A 20,478-nucleotide genomic window follows, 5' to 3' on the forward strand; every position below is an offset into this window, starting at 1 on the left:
ATTCTTTTGTGTGTCAACAGTTTTGAACTTTACGATCAAGCAAGGATGTGTTTCACTGTGTGGATGGATGAGGCCTGGAGCACTACTGTTAAATCAAGCATAAGGACATTACTGGAGAGGTCACAGTCACACACATAAATGTTTTGGATACTGGTACCCTCTAAGTGTAGTGCCAGGAGGATGTCCTTTCCTCTTTAACCTTATTTTTACTCAACTTGACATGCCTTGATGATGTCAGAGCTGTTAAGGGGAAACATAAATAAAGTTCAGTGACCACACAGCCCGTATGGAACAAATTAAACTGACATGGGCCTGTTCACAGCAACGCCTCAGTGCAGTGTGTATTTCTGCTCCTGTGTAAGTGACAGAGCCTGAGAGCATGAGCTTTGTTTAATAAAATAAATAATTACAGTCTGGGAGCAAGGGCAAAATAGTTCCCAGAGGACAGAGGCTTTCCTAACTTTTAATTGTGCAACTTTGTAAGGCAGCAGGTTTATTGAATAAGTAGGGATTTTTCCTTGTCAGTGGTAGTAGTAAGAGTAGGTGCTTTGAAAAGTTCATTCATGGGGTTACTATATATTAACTTTTCTTTTACAGTTTGCCTTCTCGACATGATTTGTTGCTTCCTGCCTGAATATTTCTCTTTTTAGCGGGCAGATGTATATCAGGTTAACATAACAAACACCGTTAAGTGGAATGCAGACTCTTTTGATTAACAGGAAACCACAACATGCCCTGACAGATTAATCTGTTATGAGTTTGGATTATTCATGATTATTTACAGTATGTGTTGTAAAATGGCCCCCCATTTCGTAGGTTGTTTAGATAATAAAAGTGTGTTCCACAGATTTTCTCTGCTGGTCAGTAGCTGATTTAACAATGAGAAAATAACTGGTTCAGATGAGACATTTAAAGTATTTGCCTTCATCTTCATCAGCAATAAAAAAAAACTAAAAGACCAAGCAATAAATATAGGCATCTTCTCTTAAATCGGTCCTAATGTTGACATTTATTCATTTATGTGATTTGCAGCCCCTATTTGACCCCCGAAATGCCCATCCTCAATTTGACAGGTTTTTAAGGAACAATAAATTCGAAATAGTAGAAATTGTAAAACATTTGTAAAAGAGATCAGATTTTTATGAGAAATTGGAACAGCCCACCCTCAACACACAAAATATATTGTTTGTTACATGTACCGGTACAGGTTTATTAGAATTACTGTACATGAAATAGTGGTGCCCTTCCTCAAGAAATCATGTGTTTGTTTCAGATTCCAAAATTGCTGTCCAGTAGCTTCATTTTTAGATCAGTGGCAGGAGTGGGGATTAACTCTCACTGTACAGACGTCATGGTTTCACTGAAGGAAATTAAATTATTGGACCTCACAGGAACGTGGTACAGCACACAGATGTGGAACATAACTTCATATATTAACTGTTTTCCAGGAGCTTAAGTCAGTGAGTGTGGCTGCTTATAGCTTATGGAGTCTAAAACAATGTTGATGAGAAGCAGGTGCTGTGAGTTAATGATTCTCTTAGGGGATATTTTGACTCGAGTTATTAATACATTCAAGCTTGGTGTTTGTCTGGGGACACATGACCTCTTCTCGACCGTGGTCCTCTAAAAAACTGTTTTACATGGATTACATGCTGTATAAAAACGGTTTCCAAATGTCCACCAAAGTTGACGTGAAATTGAATATAACATCATTGTTATGCTAACAAACTACTATTTTGCTGACTCACACGTGTCATAGTGGCGAGCATCTCTTTTAAAAGTAAAAATATTGTCTATATACTAAATTTCCTTTAATATTCTGTTGGGTTTTGTGTTGGTTCCCTTTAGTGTGTTCCTGTGATTGCCAATTGATGTCACCTGTGGTGCCTGCTCCTAGGGTATCCGCCAAACTGCATCCTTCTGTGTCACCCATCTGTTCCTTGTTGTCTCGTTACCCTTTGTCTCTGTGTGTATATAAACTCAAGTTTCTGTTGACTCCTTGTTGCGTCATTGTCAATGTCGATGTCGAAGTCCTGTCCAAGCCCTCGTGTATTAGTCCCTCCGATAAAGTAAGTTTTGTTTGAACCTTGCCTTTTTGATCCCCAGTACTTTTGGTTGTACTTTGTGTTTTTGTTAGTTATTATTAAAATGTTTTTTGAGTTCACTGCCACCTGCCTTGCTGCTTTTTTGTTTCCCTGCATTTGGGTCCACACCACCCGCCTGCCCGGTTTTCCTGACAGTATTCAACAAATGGACATGAAAGACTAAACCACATTATTTTAACGGAAACGCAACCGAGCGATTAAAAAAACAAATTCACAAATCACGAGGCCATTAGAATTCTGTAATTACAGCTAACAGTGAAGAATCTTTGAGCTCATTCATGTAACATAGACCTGAATAATTGTGAGTTTGACTTGGAGAAAAACGGAATACTTTCAGAACCCACAATCTTTTTACCATGCACACAAATTTAAAAAAGTTGACATTATTTGAGTTTAATCACATATCTTATGAATTTACCATTTGATTTAAAAGGAATCGCAACAGAGTATGGTAATGAAATAAGTGCATGTATTTTGCGATGGGCAATAAAAAAAATAAACATTTTCAATACATTTAATCAATTAATTGAAGATGTGTAACCAGTGTTTTTTCAACATCCTTTTCCCAATTTTACTAACACTGTGGCCCGACTGAATGAGTTAAGTTCATGACAACTTTTGAATAGATGTCCACTGTAGTGACCGTTGTCCCTGAAAGGGTTAAGTAACATTAAAGCCGTTTCTACAGTAGGACGGTTGTTGAGCTGTCGCCTTAGGATGCCTTCACAATAGCACCGTGAAATGAATTCTGGAACTCTGGTTCAAAACGGACCAGAGTTCATTTTCTCAGATAGTCCGCTATGTTTTGTAAATGTGAACACGCATTCGAACTCTGTTCGGACCAAACAAACTAACACTGGTCTCGCTTTTGAATGCAAGCGGACCAGGGTGCGCTTATGCTGCAATACAAGCACCTGCTGTGACGCTCCGTGTTCCCTCCCCTCCGAGGAGGGAGGTGTTTCCTCTTTTAATTTTTTTCCAATCAATGAGTGCGCCTTTCGTCTACGCGAGGCTACTGGAAAAGTTCGGTTGGTGCAGTGTGAATACTGAACCTCTTCAAGTTATATGCAAGTGTTGTTGCAAGGTAGCGCTCCAACCGGACCCTGGTCCTCTTGGCCTCTTGTGAAAATAATTTCAGTGTTACAGTGGGGAGAACAAGTATTTGATACACTGCCGATTTAGCTGGTTTTCCCACTTGCAAGCCATGTAGAGGTCTGTAATTTGTATCATAAGTTCTCTTCAACTGTGAGGGACAAAATCTAATACAAAAATCCAGAAAATCACATTGTATAATTTTTAAATAATAAATTTGTATTTAACTGCATGAAATAAGTATTTGATACATCACCAACTAGTAAATATTTCGGCTCTTAGTTCTTTTTTAAGAACCCATCCTGTGCTCCACTCATTACCGGAAGTAACTGCACCTGTTTGAACTTGTTACCTGTATAAAAGACACCTGTTCACATGCTCAAACAAACAAACTCCAACCTCTCCACAATGGCCAAGACCAAAGAGCTGTGTAAGGACATCAGGGATAAAATAATAGACCTGCACAAGGCTGGGATGGGCTACAGGAAAATAAGCAAGCAGCTTGGTGAGAAGGTAACAACTGTTGGAGCGATTATTAGAAAATGGAAGAAGTTCAAGTTGACGGTCAATCCGCATCGTTCGGGGGCTCCATGCAAAATCTCACCTTGTGGGGCATCACTGATCATGAGGAAGGTGAGGGATCAGCCCAGAACTACATGGCAGGACCTGGTCAATGACCTGAAGAGACCTGGAACCACAGTCTCGAAGAAAACCATCGGAAACACATTACGCCGTCATGGATTAAAATCCTACAGCGCACGCAAGGTCCCGCTGCTGAAGCCAGTGCATGTCCAGACACATCTGAAGTTTGCCACTGACCATCTGGATGATCCAGAGGAGCAATGGGAGAAGGTCATGTGGTCGGATGAGACCAAAATTGAACTTTTTGGTCTAAACTCGGCTCGTCGTGTTTGGAGGAAAAAGAAGGATGAGTACAACCCCAAGAACACCATCCCAACCGTGAAACATGGAGGAGGAAACATCATGTATTGGGGCTGCTTCTCTGCCAAGGCTACAGGACGACAGCACCGTATTGAGGGGAGGATGGATGGGGCTATGTATCGCCAGATCTTGGCTGCCAACCTCCTTCCTTCAGTGAGAGCCCTGAAGATGGGTCGTGGCTGGGTCTTCCAGCATGACAACGACCCAAAGCACACAGCCAAGGCAACTAAAGAGTGGCTCCGTAAGAAGCATCTTAAGGTCCTGGAGTGGCCTAGCCAGTCACCAGATCTGAACCCGATAGAAAATCTATGGAGGGAGCTGAAAGTCCGTGTTGCCCGGCAGCAGCCCCGAAACCTGAAGGCTCTGGAGAAGATCTGCATGGAGGAGTGGGCCAAAATCTCTGCTGCAGTGTGTGCAAACCTTGTCAAGGACTACAGGAAACGTTTGGTATCTGTAATAGGAAACAAAGGTTTCTGTACCAAATATTAAGTTCGATTTTTGTGATGTATCAAATACTTATTTCATGCAATTAAATGCAAATTTATTATTTAAAAATCATACAACGTGATTTTCTGTTTTTTTTGTATTAGATTCCGTCCCTCACAGTTGAAGAGAACTTATGATACAAATTACAGACCTCTACATGCTTTGCAAGTGGGAAAACCAGCAAAATCGGCAGTGTATCAAATACTTGTTCTCCCCACTGTATGTTAATATGCCAAAGTTACTCTGTGGTCATTGATTATGTACTCAGAAATTTGCACATAAAACAATAACAAAAAGCGGAAGCCAGTAATAACATTACCTACTTTGGGGAAGTTAAATTCCACTGATGAAGTGGAACAGCAGAGGAGGGGAGGACGAAGCGGTAATGTGAAGACAAAAGTGCTGAAGCTTTTCCTCGGAGGCTCCAGTATGACGTGCTGCCGCTCACATTCCAGGCTTATTACTTAAAGATGTTTGCTTGTCGTTGCATTTCCTGTTCTCATGCTTGCAATATTGTGGCCTTGCAGTCATTTTCCACTGCACTTAAAAGTTTAAGGAATTCACGGCCAATTTATGAGACAGGATATAAATCAATAAAACAGACAAACAAGACACTGGACACAACAGCTGGAGTTGATAAAACACAATCACAATTTGTCTTGTATCCCTCCAAGGAATGAGTCTAATGAGTAGGAAATTGCTTAGTCACAAATATTAGCATATTATATGGATCACTTATCTTAAATAGTAAAAAGAGGGGGATGTGAATGATTTAAATTGTTGATGCAGAAGCAAGCTGATGCTTGATTATTCACAGCAGCGGAATCCAATCTCATGTTCACTATTTCCCTGCGATGGGAACTGAGAGGGTCAGAATAGGCCTCTGTCTGTGAGGACACGCAGATACTTCCCCATTGAGAAAATCTGCTGGGAAAAAGTAATCAGAAAGCCCAGAGTTTTCGAGAGGAAGCACAACGTAATCTTTGAATTATATATGGTGTACAAACCGAGACTATGATTTCATTCGGTGGCGAGCATTCAGCAACCCCACCCTGCCTCTCGCTCTCTGTAGTCCTTCATTTGCACTTTACTGAGAAAACCTACTTTGCTCTCGCTGCAGGTGGAGGAGGCAAGCGGAAAGGGAGGAGCAAAAAATGGAAGGAGATCCTTCGCTTCCCCCACATAAGTCAGTGCACTGAGCTGGGCAACAGCATCGGTATGGTTTGTTAGCTCATGCTGGTTGAATGTTGGGAAAGTATGTCTGGTTGTGTGTGTTTGTAATATTAATATTTATTTCTACAAATATTGTCTTCCTCTTTTTTTGTAGAGAAGGACTATGTCAGCATCTGTGAGAAACAGCCAATTGGAAAGCAGCTCTTCCGTCTTTACTGTGAGACCAGACCAAAACTGCAACGCTGCATTCAGCTACTGGATGCAATGGTAGGCATACGTACATGAGCGCATAAGTTCATAGGAGAGCTTCTTTTTATGACAAGCCCTCCCCTAACAACCTATTAAAATGTGGGGAAACCTCAGCCTTTAAATAATTACCACAATTTTAGTGCCAATGAGACAACTGGAACAGTTTAAAGTGTCTACAATTAAAAAACAAAAAAGTTGAAGATACCGTAAGTTAAGATTAGCAACAAAGGGGACACACTGAAGCACTTTAGAGGCATGCCAGCCTTTTTCTTTTAGTAATAATACAGCAACTTCTTGGATTCATAGCATCATGGTGAGGTTGCCAGGCAACCTGAAGAGATATAACGCCCCTTGCACTGGTACTACTAGGTTCAGTTATTTAAACGTTCACCTTTTGCAGTGCTTGCACTCAATTACATTGCTGTCTAACAATGCGCTTGCATTAGATGCAACAAGAAAGAGCCGACCAATAACAGAGTCTTGATTATTCAACTGACCCCCTACCCCGGAAAACGCACCCCACTAAGCAAACCCCTAATCGCGTTCTGTTCCACGTCCAGAAGGAGCACCTCCCACTCGACACGTTCAAGTGTCTTTGCCGAGAATATCTGATGTCTGATGATGTTGTGTGTCCCACCGCACCATCCAATTCCTGCATACACCACTGCCATCAATTGCAACTTTAGAGTGAACAGTAAATATTTTCACTTTTTTTTTCTTTAAATTTTTTAATTGAAAACAGTAAAAGGAAAAAACTGTAAATATGATTTTTTAAACTCAAAAGTATTAATAGTAAATATTCTTGCTTTTAATTTTTAATTCCTAAAATGTTTGATTAAAAAATAAAAAACAGAATGGTAAAAGTGATATTTTATTGACACTTTAAAAAAAATGAAATGAATTTAAAATTAAAAAACATAACACAACATGAGCATTCACAGCCAGGCTTCTGTTTAATTGAATTGGATGTCTAATGTTGTCAGTGGTTGGTAATGAGTTAACAACCATACTTCATTCAAATAAAGGGACATCTGACCCCATTGAACAGATAATATCTGTAATATAGTGAAAGCTTCTCAAAAGCAAGCAATTTTGTTTTCTTATGTTTTTTGTTTTCTTTTTTCCCTTAATGCTTGTAATGAATAAGCTTACAAAGCAAGCTCAAACACAACTTTAGGATGCAAATTTCGAACTGAAAGTTTTTTAGCTGAGCGCTACCATCCATTGCAGAACTCATCTCTGCTGATTATGGTTAGGAGGCGGGGTACACCCTGAACCGATTACTGGCCATTCACAGGGCGCAAATATCCAGTTGCAGTGGGTGTCATATCTCATTTTTGGGCAGCATGGCTGAGTGGTAGAGTTGTCATCTTCCAACCAGAAGATTATGGGTGTGTTTCCCACGCCCTGGTGACTATGTTGAAATGTCCTTGAATAAAATAGTGAACCCTATGTTGCTCCAGATGCTGCGTCATCAGTAATTCAATGAAGAAGTACTGTCAATGCGCTTTGATAACCTTCGAGGTAGAAAAGCACTATACAAGTCGTCTATTGCTTTTCACTTAATATCTATAGTCTTTTGTAGATTTTATGTATGTAAATTTGATTTTTTTTGTGTACGATTTTATCTACCTTCAAGTAGAACCACTATTTTATGTCTCCTCCTTTTTGCATCCCCACTCAGAATAAAGATGATTACCATAATTTTTGCACTATAATGCGCACCTGACTATAAGCCCCCACCCACCAAATTTGACACGAAAATGGCATTTGTTCATAGATAAGCCGCTCTGGACTATAAGCCGCAGCTCTCCTCACTGTATCATGGAATACTTACACCAAAAGATATTAACCGGTAACACTTAATTTGACAGCGGCACCATAAGACTGTCATAAGACCAAATGAAGCTTTGAACCAATTGCCTGCAAAGCTTCATTGGGTCAAGAAATTTCATTTGGCCATCACTGCTCCCTTGAGGGAGGCAGTCAACCTCTGCTGCCACCTGCTGTCAACACGGTTGTCGTCCAACATGTCTCCTAGCATGCACTGCAGCGCTACAGATGTAAATTACAATCAAAATTCATTTTCTATGCTTATTATTTCCTCAGTTACTGTTCTATTTGTTTCATTAATTGTTAGTTATGCTATTTGGTTACACTTTATTTCACAGTGGTGTCATAAGACTGTCATAAGACCATCACTAAATCATAACCGTCATAAGCATTCATTAGTAACGATGATAGTGCAATGTCATAATTATGCCGGTCTAATGGCAGTCTTATGACGCCGCTATCAAATAAAGTGTGACCTATTAACCCAAATAAATCCACAAATAAGACACACTGGACTATATGGCGCAGGATTCAAAATGAAGGAAAAAATTAGCGGTTTATATTCCGGAAATTACAGTAAACTCAGACGGGTGTTTGATCCCAAATCAATGAACAAGAAAAAAACAGTTTGGTCAGGATGTTTTAGCATAAATCTATTTTATTATGTTGCTTAATCATTTGATATTAAATACCTATCACTTGGCTGATCTTGTCTGAAGGAGTTAACTTTTTTTTTTTAAATAGGAAGCTATGAAACAGAGTGAGTGTTCCCTTTTGGAAGAGAGCGCTTTTTAGTCTGTGCGACAGAGGAAGGAATGTGGTCAGGGGTTCCACTAGAAAGGGCGCGAGCATTTTATGCATGCGTGTTGGATCCCCCTTTGCTTCCAAAAGGTTAAAGGGGCATCTTTCCTTTTAGGCTGATTGTAAACGGTCACGTTTTAGAGTGTAACTTGGGTCACATGAAGTTAACAGTTTGGCCTAGTGACTAAGGATATCTTGAGCATAAAGGCCAATTTATTTGATACAGACAGATTAAAGGTGAAAAAATTGAGACCTTTTTCTCTTAATTTAAACCATTGTCTCATAACACTGTATAATATTCCTGATATATTGTTCACCTCATTGACATTTTGTGCAACGGCCTCAATTTGTAGGCACCTGACTGGTGTACTTAATAATTCATGCACCGACTGTGTACAAAAGTTGTATGTCCTATCGGCCTTGTTCTGAAGTGTCAGTGACGCTGCTGCTTTTTAAAGACTAAATCTCCAGGCTTATGTGTGTATGTACTGTATGTATACGTGTGTGAGCGTGTGTGTTTTTTATAGTGGAAAGATGGTGACGCTGGTGTGACACACTATGACACTCCAGGACCTCGAGGAATCCTGCCGTGTTTTCTGTGTGGTTGCCAGGCAACATAGGGCCTTGTTGGGGGGAAAAAGCCACTGATAGACGGTGTCAGGCCAGTGTGTAGCGGGAGTGCCTCGTTTACCTCCAGCCTGCATTTTCCTCATTCTAAGTTGTGCTCACTCCTACGTCAGAGTTCTTTTCATGTCTGTCAGATGTCCAATACGTGCACACAGTCATGACGGTCTGTGTGAATCGCAGCATATGTATAGACACCGAGCCAAGTGCACCATATGTTTTTGAGAGTGACAGCAACACACGCATTTAGGCCATATTTTCCCAGTGTTTTTTCCCCACAACTGCCCAGACTTGCACACTTTCTATTTACGCTGTTTCTTCCATCCAGACTTGTGACACACGCGCTGTGAGTAAGCTTTAAATAAAGGCAGAAACTCCAACGAGTGCGTGATTCACTGACGTCGGTTGTGTGAAAATCTTGGGATTTTAATTCTCTTGAGATTTGTGGATTTGCGATAAAGATAACTTTACATTTGAAAATGTGTCTTCTAATGTAATATTTAATCGTTAAAACGCTCCTTTCGGGTTCTATTGACTTTATATGTTTTGTGGTTTTGTGTGGTATTGTGAAGTTTGCTGGGGTTGTAAGGTGATCAAATTATTGATAAAACAAATGAGTCATTGCAGTTTTACACCACTAAAACCGGATACATTCGCTGAAAATATGTTTTGTAGGCAGTGGCGCCTCCAGAAATTTTTCATAGGGGTCGCCAGATGGGGCCACTTAAAATCTTGGCCAAAACTAAAAGCCGTAATTTCAGGTTTTCATTATATTATTGTAGTAAAAAGGTCAGGGGAAAACTATCAGAAAGACGTAAGGACATGGCTACTGATATACTTTGGTGTATTGTGTAATATTTAATGTTACTAATGATTTAATGTGCATAGTCCATAACTGTCCAGTCAACAATTTGAGTTCCACAATAATTCTGTTTTATCGTGTTATGTAGATATTAGGCATAAGGTGTACATTTAACTAGGGCTGTCAAACGATTACAATTTTTAATTGAGTTAATCACAGCTTTAAAATTAATTAATTGTAATTCATCGCAATTCAAACCATCTCTAAAATATGCCATATTTTTCTGTAAATTATTGTTGGAATGGAAAGATAAGACAAGACTGATATATATACATTCAACATACTGTACATAAGTACTGTATTTGTTTATTATAACAATAAATCCACAAGATGGCATTAACATTATGAACATTCTTTCTGTGAAAGGGATCCACAAATAGAAAGACTTGTAATTCTTAAAGGATAAAAGTGAGTTTGTATATTTTGACTAAATATTGCTATCTAGTGTATTTGTTGAGCTTTCAGTAAATGATACTGTAGCGACTTAACTGTTCTGCCCAAATGCATGAAGGTAAGTGGTGCAACCATGACTGTGTGTGGTGGCTGCAAATGCTATATCTTTGCGTTAGGTACACCACAGGGCGTTAAGAAAAAGATCAACTCCTGTCATTCTTCCCCACTTCGCTTCCCACAATATTTATAGTTGCTGTGGGAGAGATGACAAAGCTTTTGCCAATTAAAAGCACGGCCCCAATTAATGCTTGTATCTACTCACTTGACACTGCCTCTGATCAGTGTATATAAGTAAAACGGCTCCATTGTAGGCTGTTTGCGGCAATGCGTGAGTGAGTCGCACCGCGAACGCGTTAATTGCAATAAATATTTTCACGCGATTAATTTGAAAAATTAATTACCGCCCGTCAACGCGATAAATTTGACAGCCCTACATTTAACAAAACAAAATAAATGCATTCATTTGGGATGAAATGCATAACTGATGCTACAAAAATCTAACGATATACTGGCAAGCGGGGTGGCCAGTGGGGTGGCCAACCAATTTATAGGGGTGGCCGTGGCCACCCCCTGGTGGCGCCAATGTTTGTAGGGGTGTACAAAATATTGAAATGGTGATATATCGTGATACTTTGTATCCCAAAAGGTTATCGATATGCTCCTGCCAAGAATTGAGATATCATTTTAAAAATGTGTCAATGTCTAAAAAAAAAATTTAAAAGGAACCAAGAAGTTGCTACCAAAATCTTCCACCATAATAGTGTCTCAGTTAACTCCAAGGCTGCATTGATGGTGCACGGCGCCCAATCCGTTTAGACTGGGAACGTTCGTTCATTCGAAACCAGAGCATTCACAGTCATTCTGTCTGCATTTACATTACATTTACAGATCACTTGCGGTTCATTTTAGGGCATTTACAGGTCATTTCCTGTTAGTTTCCAGGGACTCAAATCCTGCACTGCCAGACGTGTCCCCCTGCTGAAGAAAGTACACGTCGAGACCCGTCTGCGGTTCGCTAGAGAGCATTTAGATGATTCAGAAGAGGGCTGGGAGAATGTGTTATGGTCAGATGAAACCAAAATAGAATTTCTTGGTAGAAACACAGCTTCTCGTGTTTGGAAAAGAAAGAATACTGAATTGCATCCGAAGAACACCATACCCACTGTGAAGCATGGGGGTGGAAACATCATGATTTGGGGCTGTTTATCTGCAAAGGGACCAGGACGACTGATCTGTGTAAAGGAAAGAATGAATGGGGCCATGTATCGAGAGATTTTGAGTGAAAATCTCCTTCCATCAGCTAGGGCATTGAAGATGAGACGTGGCTGGGTCTTTCAGCATGACAATGATCCCAAACACACAGCCAGGGCAACAAAGGAGTGGTTTTGTAAGAAGCATTTCAAGGTCCTGGAGTGGCCTAGGCAGTCTCCAGATCTCAAACCCATAGAAAATCTGTAGAGGGAGTTGAAAGTCCGTGTTGCCAAATGACAGCCCCAAAACATCACTGCTCTAGAGGAGATCTGCATGGAGGAATGGGCCAAAATACCAGCAACAGTGTGTGAAAAGTTTGTGAAGAGTTACAGAAAACGTTTGGCCTCCGTTATTGCCAACAAATGGTACATAACAAAGTATTGAGATGAACTTCTGGTATTGACCAAATACTTATTTTCCACCATGATTTGCAAATAAATTCTTTAAAAATCAAACAATGTTATTTTCTGTTTTTTTTTCCCACATTCTGTCTCTCATGGTTGAGGTTTACCCATGTTGACAATTACAGGCCTCTCTAATATTTTCAAGTGGGAGAACTTGCACAATTAGTGGTTGACTAAATACTTGTTTGCCCCACTGTAATGTGTGTGTGTATATATATATATATATATATATATATATATATATAAGGGCTGTCAAAATTATCGCGTTAACGCGCGGTAATTAATTTTTTAAATTAATCACGTTAAAATATTTGACGCAATTAACGCACATGTCCTGCTCAGACAGTATTCTGCCTTTTGCTTAGTTTTACAGCAAGGCTTTTTGTGCTGTCTAACAGCGAACTCTTGTGGTCGCTTTGCGACATGGTTTATTGTTTTCTTGCCAGTTCAATATGGCTGCACGACGTCTCGGGCTGACGCCTACGTTGTAATGTTATATGATCCTTGGACAAGATTTGTCCGTAAGTATGGTTGTTGTAAAGAATGTACATATTATGTTAGTAAGCGAAATGTGATATTTTTTGTATGAGACGCTTTTTGTTTATGTTTAGTGAACCTGTATAGCGTGCTAAGCTAACATTGTTGCTAATGCAATGCTTGTGTACTTTTTTTGTAGTTTTACGACGGTCTAAAGAGGACAATGGTTTGAGGCTATTTTATTAATAAATCAGATGAAAAAGGAAGAAGTCTGATTATTAAGGCGTCGTTCACTAGCTGTCTAGCTTTGGAAAAAGTAGACATTTCGGAGTGAGGACAGCATAGACAGATTTAAATGACAGTAGAGTGAAATGCCCACTATAGTCCTTATGTACCGTATGTTGAATGTATATATCCATCTTGTGTCTAATCTTTCCATTCCAACAATTTATTTTACAGAATATATATATAATTTACAGAAAAATATGGCATATTTTATAGATGGTTTGAATTGCGATTAATTGCGATTAATTACGATTAATTAATTTTTAAGCTGTAATTAACTCGATTAAAAATTTTAATCGTTTGACAGCCCTAATATATATATATATATATATATGCACACACATATTACATTTTTGCATCGGGAGAAAATGCTTTTACTTTTTACTTGTGAAGTAAAATTTAAAGCAAGTAATTTTGTACATTTACTTGAGTATTTTTTTTTCCTTCGATACTTGTACTTTTACTTAAGTAAATCTTTGCATCTGTATCTGTACTTTCACTTAATTAAAAAATGTGAGTACTTCATCCACTGATTTTTAAAGACAGTTCTCTACTTCTAAATAATAATCTAAAGTTTTATCATCCTGCTAAATGTCAAACTATGTTCTGTTTTGACATGCTTACATAATTTAAGCTGCAGTGGTGAGACACATCATATGTCACAATTTGAACAGAATACATAACATCTACTATAATGTTCATGAAGTTTGTGAGTAGTGCTACTAATTTTTCATTTTATAAAATTAAAATTTAAGTACTTTTCCAGAAGTACGCAAAGTGCGTACGCTCTTGCAGTTAACAAGTTTAATTCAAACAAAGATCTTTTCCTGCTATGATTATTATGTCATTTGGCATGTATTTCTTCTTGCCAACTCATTCAATGTCATTGACAACAATAGACCGATCATTCACTGTCAGCTCTCCCAGTTCAAATAGATTCAACTTTTAGTACCGTCAATGGGAAGTTATTAAAAACATTTTGTGCCCCCCTGACTTGTTTACAGCTTCACCAAGACATTGGTGAATGAATTTCTTCTCTGGGTGTTGTAAATCATTAGAGTAATTTGTTCGTACAGGAAGATTACGAGGTGACGCCTGATGAAAAAAGAAAAAGCAGAGGGGACCAGATTATCAAGACCTTTCTTTCCAAACAAGTGAGTTATTATGACCTGTTGGTCTCCAATTTTTACACACCTTTTATATATTTTACACATTAATTGTGTAGACTAAAGTCCTGTATGTGGAGTGTGTTTATTGATAATGAGTATTGTACATGCGTGTGTTGATGTAGTCACCGCAACGTGTGGACATTGCAGAGGTCTTTGCAGATCAGTGCCGAGAGAACCTTGAACTCAGCCCATGTAAGGAGATCTTCAGCAACTGCCGAAAGTGAGATACTACTCCATATTCATGTAGTCTCATCTCCCCGATATTCTCACCTGTTTTTCCTAACATGTGCACACCCCATGTTCACTTCAACAATGCATAGTGTATTGACTTACATGCTACTGTGATGACTGAGCCTGATCTGTTGTGTTTGGAACCAGAGCTGTCCACGACTACCTGAGCGGGGCTCCATTTGCAGACTTTGAGAACAGCATGTACTTTGACCGCTTCCTGCAGTGGAAGATGCTGGAGAGGTCAGTTTCTTTAAAGTTGATGTGGCAGACCCTGGTATTCGCAGAGCAACAGGGCCGTGCCAGACAGTGGATAGAAAATATCAGTGGATGGTTTATGTTCCCCAAAAAGTGATTATAATTGCCTACAATAATAGTTCAAACACAAAAGCCATGATCCCACAGTTTACTGATCTCAAATTCCACGCCGTGACAAGACAAACTGGCTATTTCAGGTAGGTTTAGCGATGTGTTGTTTCAGATTCCAACTGGTTTTGATGTCGTGTCCAACCTCTGTTTGATGAAAATGTCAAGAAACATGCAGTCCCAGTGGACAGACTCTAAATGCGCTTTCATTACCCCCAGTAATTCACTAAATTGAAATTTTGCAATGAAACACAGGTAATGGAAACTTCTGAATTTCGAAAAACACTCAAACATCACACAAAAGGTTTTAAGCTGTTTCGTTTTTAAAATATATTTTCAAATTTCTACGCTGTAGGATGTGGCGTAGCCAGTCACATGATCAATTCTCTGTGACCCAACAGGTTTTGGGCGACCATCTTCTTTCAGTGGGATGAAAAGCCTTCAATGAACACATGATTATACTTTGCTGAAATGTTTTGAATGAGTCTCCAGTGGCATTTTTTTTAACCCTAAAGTTTTGATACACAACTGTATAACAACATACATACAAAAACAGAGCTACAACATGACTACCTGTAAAGAGTGGTATTTTTATACTGGCAAAAAGTCAAAGGTGCAACAAGCAGGTTTTAGAAGACAACAACTGACTTGTGGACGCTCCTAATAGGAGTTGATCACTTTTGGCAGGAACATGTCTGATGCCGAGAGAGCAGCGTATCAGATGCAGCTCCGAGTAAACAGCAGGCTCTCAGAGCATCCTTGATCATATCCGTTGTCTGGAAAGTCAAATTGCACGCAAGAGGCCCCACCCTGTGCACAGGAAACAGACTCAGGATGGTATTGAGTTCTGCAGATAATATCTCTGCCCTAATCAATAATACAGTACATGAGCATGTATTAATGGGTTTTCCTGTGTCTGTGTTTTGTCAGGCAACCAATCACTAAAGACACTTTCAGACAATACCGAGTGCTGGGCAAAGGAGGTTTTGGAGAGGTGAGACATACTACTCCATACTCTTATCAAGAATATACAGTGGGGCAAATAAGTATTTAGTCAACCACTAATTGAAGAATTTATTTGCAAATCATGATGGAAAATAAGTATTTGGTCAATACCAAAAATTCATCTCAAAACTTTGTAAATTGTTATGGACCATTTGTTGGTGATAACGGAGGCCAAACATTTTCTGTAACTCTTCACAAGCTTTTCACACACTGTTGCTGGTATTTTGGCCCATTCCTTCATGCAGATCTCCTCTAGAACAGTGATGTTTTGGGACTGTCGTTGGGCAACACGGACTTTCAACTCCCTCCATAGATTTTTTTATGGGGTTGAGATCTGGAGACTGGCCAGGCCACTCCAGGACCTTAAAATGCTTCTTACTAAGCTACTCCTTTGTTGCCCTGGCTGTGTGTTTGGGATCATTGCCATGCTGAAAGACCCAGCCACGTCTCATCTTCAATGCCCTTGCTGATGGAAGGAGATTTTCACTCAAAATCTCTCGATACATGGCCCCATGCATTCTTTCCTTTACACAGATCAGTCGTCCTGGTCCCTTTGCAGAAAAACAGCCCCAAAGCATGATGTTTCCACCCCCATGCTTCACAGTGGGTATGGTGCAATTGAGTATTCTTTCTCCTCCCAATACGAGAATCAGTGTTTCTACCAAAAAGTTCTATTTTGGTTTCATCTGACCATAACACATTCTCCCAGTCCTCTTCTGGATCATCCAAATGCTCTCTAGCGAACTGCAGCCAGGCCTGGACGTGTACTGGCTTCAGCAGGGGGACACGTCTGGCCGTGCAGGATTTGAGTCCCTGGTGGCGCATTGTGTTACTGATGGTAGCCTTTTTTACTGTGGTCCCAGCTCTCTGTAGGTCATTCACTAGGTTCCCCCGTGTGGATCTGGGATTTTTGCTCACCGTTCTTGTTATCATTTTGACGCCACGGGGTGAGATCTTGCATGGAGCCCCTGATCGAGGGAGATTATCAGTGGTCTTTAATGTCTTCCATTTTCTAATTATTGCTCCCACAGTTGATTTCTTTACACCAAGCGAAGAGTGAAGAGTTACAGAAAACGTTTGGCCTCTGTTATTGCCAACAAAGGGTACATAACAAAGTATTGAGATTAACTTTTGGCATTGAGCAAATACTTATTTTCCACCATGATTTGCAAATAAATTCTTTAAAAATCAAACAATCTGATTTTCTGTTTTTTTTCCACATTGTGTCTCTCATGGTTGAGGTTTACCCATGTTGAACATTACAGGCCTCTCTAACCTTTTCAAGTAGGAGAACTTGCACAATTGGTGGTTGACTAAATACTTATTTGCCCCACTGTACTAACTTCAAATATTCTGGAGATATTTTCCACAAGTTTCAGATTTCATAACACCTTGGTCCACACAGTAAAATGAAGTGACAACACATTCCTTATGTAAGGGATGTGAATAATGTGTGATGCACTTTTGTTTGTCTCAGGTGTGCGCCTGTCAGGTTCGAGCTACAGGAAAAATGTACGCCTGCAAGAAGCTAGAGAAAAAGAGAATAAAGAAGAGGAAAGGAGAGTCAATGGCGCTCAATGAAAAGCAGATCTTGGAGAAAGTTAACAGCAGATTTGTTGTGAGTAAACATTAAAAAACATCAATTATTGGTTGTGTCCAAACCAATGTAACCGTTTTAACATGTTCTATACATGTTTGACTGATCTGCAGGTGAGTTTAGCATATGCCTATGAGACCAAAGACGCTCTCTGTCTGGTGCTGACCATCATGAATGGTGGAGACCTGAAGTTTCACATTTACAACATGGGCACGCCAGGTTTTGACAAAGACAGGGTCCAGTTTTATGCAGCTCAAATCTGTTGTGGTCTCAAACACCTCCATAGGGAATCCATTGTCTACAGGTACTAATCTAATGAGTGTGTCTAGAGTTGAGATCAGAGGTTTATATAAATATCCATCCTGTAGTAGATCAGAAGCATCGGGTCATTGCTATGCGTATTTCAACCCTTATGTACATTTTTGGCCATCTTTGGATGAGGAAATTACATAATCATCCCACCCTGGGTTAATATAAATAATTTAATAATAATAATAACATGCATGCCCATGATGACTATATGTTAACCTCTGATCAAAACTGTAACTGATTTATTCAGCAATACATATTAATTTGGGGTTGTGTGAATATCCTTTTTGCAGAGATTTGAAACCAGAGAACATCCTACTTGATGACAATGGTGGGTTTTGGAAAAAAATCTGATTTTCTGGATTTAGTGGCTTTAACCCCTTCAGACCTGCATTTTTTCTGCTGGGCAAAAAAAATCTGCGCTTTTTTTTTCTACTCAAACACCAGAACTAAGTGCAGTTTTTTTTTTTCGGGGATATTTCATGCTTTTATTGGTTAGCCATCCATCCATCCAACCATCATCTTCCGCTTGCTCCGGGGTCGGGTCGCGGGGGCAGCAGCTTTAATTGGGAAGCCCAGACTTCCCTCTCCCCAGCAACTTCAACCAGCTCCTCCGGCGGGATCCCAAGGCCTTTCCAGGCCATCTGAGAGACATAATCTCTCAAACAATGTCCTGAGTCGTCCCCAGTGCCTCCCGCCGGTGGGACATGCCCGAAAAACCTATCCAGGGAGGCGTCCAGGAGGCATCTGAACCAGATGCCCGAGCCACCTCAGCTGGCTCCCCTCAACCAGAGGAGTATAGGCTCGACGCCGAGTCCCTCTCGGATGACCGAGCTTTTCACCCGATCTCTAAGGGAGAGCCCAGACACTCTGCGGAGGAAACTCATTTTGGCCGCTTGTATCCGGGATCTTGTTCTCTCGGTCACAACCCACCGCTCGTGACCATAGGTGAGGGTAGGAACGTTGATCGACTGGTAAATCCTTCTTCACCACTACGGACCGGGGCAGAGTCCGCATTACTGCAGACGCTGCACCTATCCGCCTGTTGATCTCCCTCTCCCTCCTATCATCACTCGTGAACAAGACCCCAAGATACTTGAACTCCTCCACTTGGGCAGGATCTCGTCCCTGACACACTCCACCCTTTTCCGACTGAGGACCATGGTCTCGGATTGGAGGTGCTAATCTTCATTCCAACTTCTTCACACCCGACTGCGAACCGCTCCAGTGAGAGTTGGAGGTCACGGCTTGATTAGGCCAACAGCACCACATCTGCAAAAAGCAGAGATGCTATGCTGAGGTTACCAAACCCCTAGAAATTCTGTCTATTAAAATAATGAACAGAATCGGTGACAAAGTCCAACCCCCACTGGGAACGAATTCGACTATTGCCGGCAATGCGGACCAAACAGCCCTTACCAAGGGGCTTGGTACCCCGTACTCCTGGAGCACCCCCCACAGGACTCCCTGAGGCACACGGTCGAACGCCTTCTCCAAATCCACAAAACACTTGTAGACTGGTTGGGCAAACTCCCATGCACCCTCGAGGACCCTGCCGAGGGTGTTGAGCTGGTCCACTGGTCCACGGCTGAAACGAAAGCCACACTGCTCCTCCTGAATCCAAGATTCGACTTCCCGAAGGACCCTGAATAGACTAGGGAGGCTGAGGAGTGTGATCCCTCTATAATTGCAACACACCAAGAAGGAGGACCAAAACCCCCGGTCTGGTGGTCGGTTATGGGTTATTTTTAATGTTAGTGTGTTTGTAGTGAGAAATGAGCACTTTACGTTATCCTTTTTGAAGTTGCGTTTGGTCAGCCATTTTCAAAGAGCCAAAAATAGCAAAGGGGGCGTGCTAAACCTCATTATTTGATTTTCATCGGTAAAGTTTCATCCAATCATCTCCCAGAAGTGACAGTAACAACTAAATTTAGTGTTTGATTGGTTTAGAGACGCGAAAGCGTCATGTCTTTCAGCAGCATGCTTAGGTCTGAAGGGGTTAAACACTCACACACAATATCAAATTGTTGACTTCATGATAAAATCTAGTTTGAAAATACTTGAGTGTAGTTCAACCTTAAGTCATTGACGGCGCTACATGTCCAATCCATTTTGACTGAGAGGGGTGAATGAACGTTGGTTCAATTCTTGCATAAAGTACATGGATTATTGTGTTTTGTTTTGTATTGTATTTGTTAACTAAATAGAGCAAAGGTTAAGACATTTTTGCACAGTAGCATAATTTCTTTTCATTGCTACCATGTAAATTTTATCATTCCTACATTAATACCTGCATTATTATTGCATTACAGGACACATCCGCATTTCCGACCTGGGTCTTGCCATTAAAGTGCCTGAAGGGGAGTTGATCAGAGGAAGGGTGGGCACAGTGGGCTACATGGGTAAGTATCAATCTGATCAACGTGTCAATTTACACATGGAAATTGTTCAGCTGACAACCACTTTGTTTATGTTTAGCTCCAGAAGTGATCAACAATGAAAAGTATGGAATGAGTCCTGATTGGTGGGGGTTGGGCTGCCTCGTATACGAGATGACCGCCGGGCGATCGCCCTTCCGTGCCCGCAAAGAGCGAGTGAAGCGGGAGGAGGTGGAAAGGAGGGTGCAAGAGGAAGAAGAAGAGTACAATGACAAGTTCACAGAGGACACCAAGGAAATCTGTAGAAGGGTGAGGGCTTGGTAGAAAGAGGTTTCCGTGTGAACTGAGAGTGAATGATGTGACTCATGTCTCTCATCTCTCCTCCCAAC

At 40.5% G+C, this 20,478-nt stretch overlaps 1 protein-coding gene across 2 annotated transcripts in view; it reads left to right on the plus strand.

Annotated features, from left to right (window-relative positions):
- grk5l (G protein-coupled receptor kinase 5 like) overlaps positions 1 to 20,478 on the plus strand; it is a 47,973-nt gene that overhangs the window by 19,453 nt on the left and 8,042 nt on the right. Inside the window, exons 2-12 of one of the 2 annotated variants that reach the window (XM_057831485.1) lie at positions 5,746 to 5,841; positions 5,953 to 6,065; positions 14,114 to 14,191; positions 14,329 to 14,426; positions 14,585 to 14,677; positions 15,731 to 15,794; positions 17,283 to 17,423; positions 17,516 to 17,706; positions 18,005 to 18,042; positions 20,024 to 20,113; positions 20,190 to 20,398. In XM_057831485.1, the coding sequence (XP_057687468.1) occupies positions 5,746 to 5,841; positions 5,953 to 6,065; positions 14,114 to 14,191; positions 14,329 to 14,426; positions 14,585 to 14,677; positions 15,731 to 15,794; positions 17,283 to 17,423; positions 17,516 to 17,706; positions 18,005 to 18,042; positions 20,024 to 20,113; positions 20,190 to 20,398 (1,211 nt within the window). Of the gene's footprint in view, positions 1 to 5,745; positions 5,842 to 5,952; positions 6,066 to 14,113; positions 14,192 to 14,328; positions 14,427 to 14,584; positions 14,678 to 15,564; positions 15,638 to 15,730; positions 15,795 to 17,282; positions 17,424 to 17,515; positions 17,707 to 18,004; positions 18,043 to 20,023; positions 20,114 to 20,189; positions 20,399 to 20,478 lie in introns of those variants that run through there. The other variant, XM_057831486.1, reaches the window with a different exon arrangement.

Source organism: Corythoichthys intestinalis, chromosome 3 (assembly GCF_030265065.1).
Source record: "Corythoichthys intestinalis isolate RoL2023-P3 chromosome 3, ASM3026506v1, whole genome shotgun sequence".
In the NCBI taxonomy this organism is placed as follows: Eukaryota; Metazoa; Chordata; class Actinopteri; order Syngnathiformes; family Syngnathidae; genus Corythoichthys; species Corythoichthys intestinalis.